This window comes from Nematolebias whitei, chromosome 21 (assembly GCF_014905685.2).
Source record: "Nematolebias whitei isolate Nwh7 chromosome 21, NemWhi1, whole genome shotgun sequence".
Classification (NCBI taxonomy): Eukaryota; Metazoa; Chordata; class Actinopteri; order Cyprinodontiformes; family Rivulidae; genus Nematolebias; species Nematolebias whitei.
In genome coordinates, this window is record NC_056518.1 from 29290121 (window position 1) to 29295999 (window position 5879).

At 41.9% G+C, this 5879-nt stretch overlaps 1 protein-coding gene across 1 annotated transcript; it reads right to left on the reverse strand.

Annotated features, from left to right (window-relative positions):
- Nucleotides 1-1353: 1353 nt before the first annotated feature.
- On the reverse strand, nt 1354-5795 carry c21h5orf63 (chromosome 21 C5orf63 homolog). Its single transcript, XM_037694944.1, has 4 exons — nt 5676-5795; nt 3263-3363; nt 3028-3084; nt 1354-1524 (listed from the first exon to the last, which is right to left on the reverse strand). The coding sequence occupies exons 2-4, from the start codon at nt 3356-3358 to the stop codon at nt 1354-1356; spliced, it is 324 nt and encodes a 107-aa protein (XP_037550872.1). The 5' UTR covers nt 3359-3363; nt 5676-5795.
- Between the last annotated feature and the right edge of the window lie 84 nt (nt 5796-5879).

Genomic DNA, 5879 nt, shown 5'->3' on the forward strand with positions numbered 1-5879 from the left:
TCTGTGAGGATACACAACTCCTCCTCCACCATAATCCTCAGCATTGGCTCCCCTCAAGGCTGTGTGCTGAGCCCCCTCCTGTTCACTCTGCATGACTGTGCATCCACTCATCCAGGCTGTCACATTGTAAAGTTTGCAGACAGTGATTGGATGCATCACAAACAACGATGAGTCCAGCCAGAGGCAAGAGGTGGAACACCTGGAGAGCTGGTGCAAGAAGAACAACCTTCACATCAATGTGTAGAAGACGAAGGAGATGATCGTGGATTTCAGAAGGAGAAGCCCCCACTCCCCCCCCCCTGCACATAGGAGGATCTGTGGTGGAAGTGGTCTCCAGCTACAAGTACTTGGGTGTGCACCTGAATGACAACCTCAGCTGGAGCAACAACACCACCAGCCTGATCAAGAAAGCTCATCAGACTACTTCCTCAGACGGCTGAGACGAGCTGGTCTGGGAAGCTCAGTCCTCACCTCCTTCTACAGGTGTGCAGTGGAGAGCATCCTGTGCTCCAGCATCAACGTGTGGCATGGAGGCTGCACAGCTGCAGAAAGAAAAGCTTTGCAGAGAGTGGTGAAGGCTGCACAGAAGATGTTGGAGTCTGTCTCCCCACCATCACAGACATCTACACCTCCAGATGCAGGAAGAGAGCCACCTGCATCATGAAGGACCCCACTCACCCAGCACACACACTTTTTGCCCCACTCCAGTGTAGAACCACTAGAGTGAGGAACAGCTTCTACCTTGAAGCTGTTTACTCATAAATCTCTAACCAGGAAATACACTGTAATGCCACTTTAATTGGTGACATGTGACTTTATCCGTGCTGCTGATTTCTTGCCTTTAAGATGTTATATTCATACCCATCTGCTCACAACAGACTCATGTTCAGGCTGCTGTTTAATACACCATATTATATTACATTATTCGTGTTTAGCATATATCTTAGATCCTTGTATAAGTTTCTTTTATAGTTTATATTTTTGCTATTTTTGGGTGTAACTGGGACCTTGAGTACACAATTTCGTTCCACCTCATGTACCACGTGATGCGAATGACAATAAAGAACCTTGAACCCTGACCGCGGCGCTGACCGCTGAGCTACCTCAACGTCATTATTAAACAGTTACCGGGTGGCAAACCCAACACAAGCAGCCATGACTAAATCTGTGCTATTAACTGGTCTCTTTAAAAAAAAGATACATCACTTTGAAGTAATACACACTTGCTGCTGCCAACAGCTGCTGTAATTATTGGCTGTTTGAGCCGAAGCATTTAAAAAGACACAAATTAACACCAGGTGTATTCATCAGGACAGTTTAATGACAATCATAAATATTTTAAAAAACGTCTAATCACATCTGTTGTTTCTCAACGTCCTGCAGCAGCTTGTCCAACTGGGCGACGTCCACTTTATGCTTCATCACAAACTGCCCGTTCAGGTGGAACACGGGTATGTCCCACCTGTACCTGTCGAACCAGTGCCTGTTCTCAGGTAGACTTATGTCCACAAGCTGCAGGACAAACTGGAGGACACAAAGACACGCGTCTTGAGGCCACAGTTACAGTGAATAAATGTTTCCTAAACTCAAAAACTCCATTTCACACTGCTTTGAGAATAAAATTAGTCCATCATTTAATTAAATAGAAAACTAAAGACAAGTCAATTAATTTTTAAATCTAATACATCAGCTCATTTTTAAATAACAAACGGTAAGTGTTTGTAAACTGCAGGGACCCGTTGAACAACCTGAATCCATAAAAACATGGAACCTTGTGTAAAATGTAAATAAAAGCAAATAATTTAGTGAAGAACACAACACTGTAAACATGTTTAAATTGATAAATTATGCTTATTATATAAGCCCCTCCCCCCAAAAAAAGAAGTTAAATCTGAATTTGATGTCAGCAAGACATCTTTAAAAAGTCGTTCCAGGAACAGAAGTCCAACAGTCAGCGGTCCGGATCAGAACCAACATTCAGTCTAACGAGGTGAATGATCAGCAGGTCAGAGGACTGGAGACAAACAGAGACTGTAGAAGTAAAGATGGACACAGGTTCAGCAGTCTGTCTAAAACTAGAGGAACAACTTCACAGTAAAGTTCCTGAATAAAGACTTTAATCTCCATCATCTCCAGTTCATAATCTGATCCACAGATTAGAAGAATCTGAAGAAATCTGAGCTCAAAGGACGAGGCCCTCGGGTGCCACTGCAGTAAAACCAAGTCTGGTTCTGTTCACACACAGTTCATCCACAGGTGCTGCTTAAAGCTCTATCAGGCAAAGAAGAAGTCAGATGTGAACACATCCAGAACCGCTGCCGTCTTCTCTGGACCAGAGCTCATTTCAGATGAACTGAGGTGAAGTCCAGAACTGTCCCAAGGTCAGACGGGTCCAAATCTGAAGTTCTGTTTGGAAACCATGGATGCCACATACTAAAGAGGAGAAGGAACATCCAGCCTGGATCAGCTCACAGGACAAATAGGTGCCTCTCTGATGGTATGGGGGTACATTAGTGCCTCCAACATGAGCAGCTTCCACATCTGGAAAGACTCCATCAATGCAGAAAAGTATCTCCAGGTTTTAGAACATCTGCTCTCATCCAGCAGAGAAGATCCAGGACTGAAGGACAGCTAGAGTCCTCCATCTGACCAGAACAGGACAACATTCCCTCCAAAACCTCCACCTGGTCTCCTCTGGTCCTGGGCATTTGCTTCACAGAAGAAACATGGACCTGGAACTGTCAAATTTAAAATTTTCATTACTTTCTCTAAAAGTGGTCCCATTTTAATTTCAGCGTAGGATTTGATCACTTTGATCGTTTGTGAATAAAAAAAAAAAAAAAGATTCATGAGATTTGAAAATCACTGCATCCAGATTTAATTTAGATTTTACACAAGGTCTCAACTTTTTTTAAGAGTCGGGGCTGTAAACGAAAGAAGGTCCAGTTCCAAAAACATCATCGACGCTAATACAGGAAATAAATGGCAGGACTAAGAGCAGGAACATTCTGTCTGTTCGAGCCTCACCCTGTGTCTGAGCGGCTGCAGCTCTTCTTTAGCTTCGTCACACAGAGGACATGGATCCTACGGACACAAGGCAGCTTTAGGTCCAGAAGAACGACTTTAAACAGACTCAAGACAATCCAGCATTCATGCACACATAAACCGTGTTAATTTAAAGTTCCTTCCTTAACAGAATCTGTTACGTTCAAACATCAACCTGTGGTTTGTAAACCTCAGTACAGAGCGTGGAAAGTGTTACCTTGGTGAACAGAGTGAGGGTGGGTAACGTTTGGGTCGAAAACAGCCTGAGAAACTGCAGAGGCGAGCGTCGACACGACGTCCGGAGCGCAAACATTTTGTCTGAGAACACAACCGCAAAACAATAAAAAAAGAAATCAAACGATTATGGACCTTCAGCGGGGAGAAGCTGCTCTGAGGGTCCGCCGACACATCTGGATGACCGACGCTCACCTGGATCTTTACAGCTTAAACAAATCAGAGTGCGGACTTGAAATTATTTGGTTTTCTGACTTCTAGTAAAGCATGTAGAAAAGCAAAAAGTTTATTTTTTATTTTTATAGAACTATCAAAATAAAACTTTTCCCCTCCAGCTCCAGTTTATTTTGTATAAATCAAAGTTTTACAGATTAGAAATGTTTTAAGGTGGACATCGGAGTTTGACTGGAGACAACTATTCATTCATGTTTTCATGCTGATTAAAGGTGAATTTGACTTTAAGTGGAACCTTTTACTGTGTTGTGGCTGAACTTTACAAGACAGAACTGCTGTAACGGTTCAAATTTGATGATATTAACAGATTATTCCAGACTGTTAAACTTTTGAGCTTTTTTGAAAAATAAATATATTTTGTGAACAAACGCCTTATTAATACAAATTATACATCGAAACAAAGGGATTTTTGTTTTCTTTCACCTAGTGTGTCTCTCACTGCTGTAATACTTGCATCCTTACACTTCTATGCTGATGACACAGTTGTTTATTGTCGAGCTAAAACAGTTGCTAAGGTTTTCCAGCTTTTGCAATCTGCTTTCGACATCATCCAGTCAGATTTGTTCCATCTCAAACTTGTCTTAAATGCCGACAAAACCAAAGGGATGATTTTTCAAACAGGAAGTCGGTCTCAGCAGTTCTTCCTTTGATTTTATCCTCAAATGGTGTCCCTATTGAGTTTGTTGATTCCTATAAATATTTGGGTATATTGGTCGACTCACATCTCTCTTTTAAGCTCCAAGTGGAAAACCTAGTAAAGAAACTGAAAGTTAAACTGGGTTTCTTTTTCAGAAACAGATCCCGTCTAACTCTGAATGCTAGGAAACGTCTTGTGACTGCAACTTTCCTTCCCTCCAGTGATTACGGTGACATTATTTACAAGCACCCTGCAGATGTTGGATGCTGTCTATCATGGTGCGCTAAGATTCACAACTGGTTGGAACTACCATACCCACCACTGCACCCTGTATTCACTGGTTAACTGGTCATCATTAACTTCACACAGACTCTCTCACTGGTACATTTTCATCTTTAAATCACTTCTTGGTCTGCTGCCTTCATACATGTCTCTGCGTGAGTGCAGCTACAGCGTGCGCTCTCAGGACATTATTACCTGCAGTGTTCCCTCAGTGCGAACTGAACTTGGCAAAAGGGCGTTCTCCTACTCCGCTCCCGTTTTCTGGAATATCTTACAAAAATGATCTAAAGTTCTCAACCTTGACCTAAGTGGCTTCAAACATCTGTTACGTTCATGGCAAAAAAACAATGCAGACATGTTCTTGTTTTTAGTTTTCTACACTGCCCTACAATCTAGACGTTTTTTTTGTTACATTTTCTTTTAAATACCATTTTATTTTCACTTGTTAAAAAAATTTATTTGTACACGTCCTTTATGTCTATTGTTGTCCACGATTGTCATCACTCTTTGTTAAAATCAGGTCTCTCTTGTAAATGAGTCCCTGAGGCTCAATGGGATTAACCTGAATAAATAAAGGTTGAATGAATGAATGAAAAACTGGTTCTCTCTAAAATCCTCCCAGATTGCAGAGGACACACACAAACACCTGTAGAATTCAAAATATCTTCTTCAAAACTGGAAGTGTAGTTTACCATATCTCCAACATAAAACACAGTAGAACCATAAAAACTCACGTGTGTGACTGTGAGAGTGTTTTGTCGCTCACAGTTCAGGTATTTTTAAGAAAAGACTTACAGCCTTCGCGCAGCGACTGTTTGTTTGAGGCTTAATTTTCAGTCTGTGTGTCTGCCTGCCTCAATCAGAGGGTGGCAGACGGGTGTGTGGTTACCATGGTGACCATCTTTAACGTTTCTTTTGGTTTAGGGTCTCTTAATGTGCTTTACAGCCCTGTTATCAAAATAAATGCCTTTTCCCATTAATTTTTTAAAAAGTAGTTTAAAAAAAATTACAAATAACTTCAATATTTATTAAACTTCACTGGTTTGAAAAATGTATTTTACCTGCTGTAGCTCTTTGTGTCTGGTAATAAAGTCTCAGACCTTTGTTATGTTTAGTTAAATTCCTGTGGACCACCATGCTGGATGTTAAGGTTAAGGCCGCTCAACTTCAGCCTCCTGACCCGCTGCAGGGTTTCAGAACCGCCCCGGTTCGACAGAAAGACGCAAAACACACTGAAACTCACCGAGGCCCGCCGCGAAGTTATGTCACTGAAAAATAATCCCTCTTCAATCCCGCAGTTTGACTCCGCGTCCGAGAATATCTGAACAGACACGAAAAAAGCCAAAAGCTTTTCTTCTGCTGCTGTTTCTGGGACGGAAGAGCGACGGTTTGATGCGATGCTGCCACCTGCTGTCCAATTAAGGTACTACACCTCCCATGATTAGGA

Excerpts from the sequence above, each read along its gene's own strand:
- c21h5orf63 (XM_037694944.1), bottom strand. The coding sequence starts at position 3,358 with ATGTTTGCGCTCCGGACGTCGTGTCGACGCTCGCCTCTGCAGTTTCTC. Across the intron at positions 3,085-3,262 it reads CCCTCACTCTGTTCACCAAG|GATCCATGTCCTCTGTGTGA; the intron begins GTAACACTTTCC and ends TTGTGTCCGTAG. Across the intron at positions 1,525-3,027 it reads TGCAGCCGCTCAGACACAGG|TTTGTCCTGCAGCTTGTGGA; the intron begins GTGAGGCTCGAA and ends TGTGTCCTCCAG.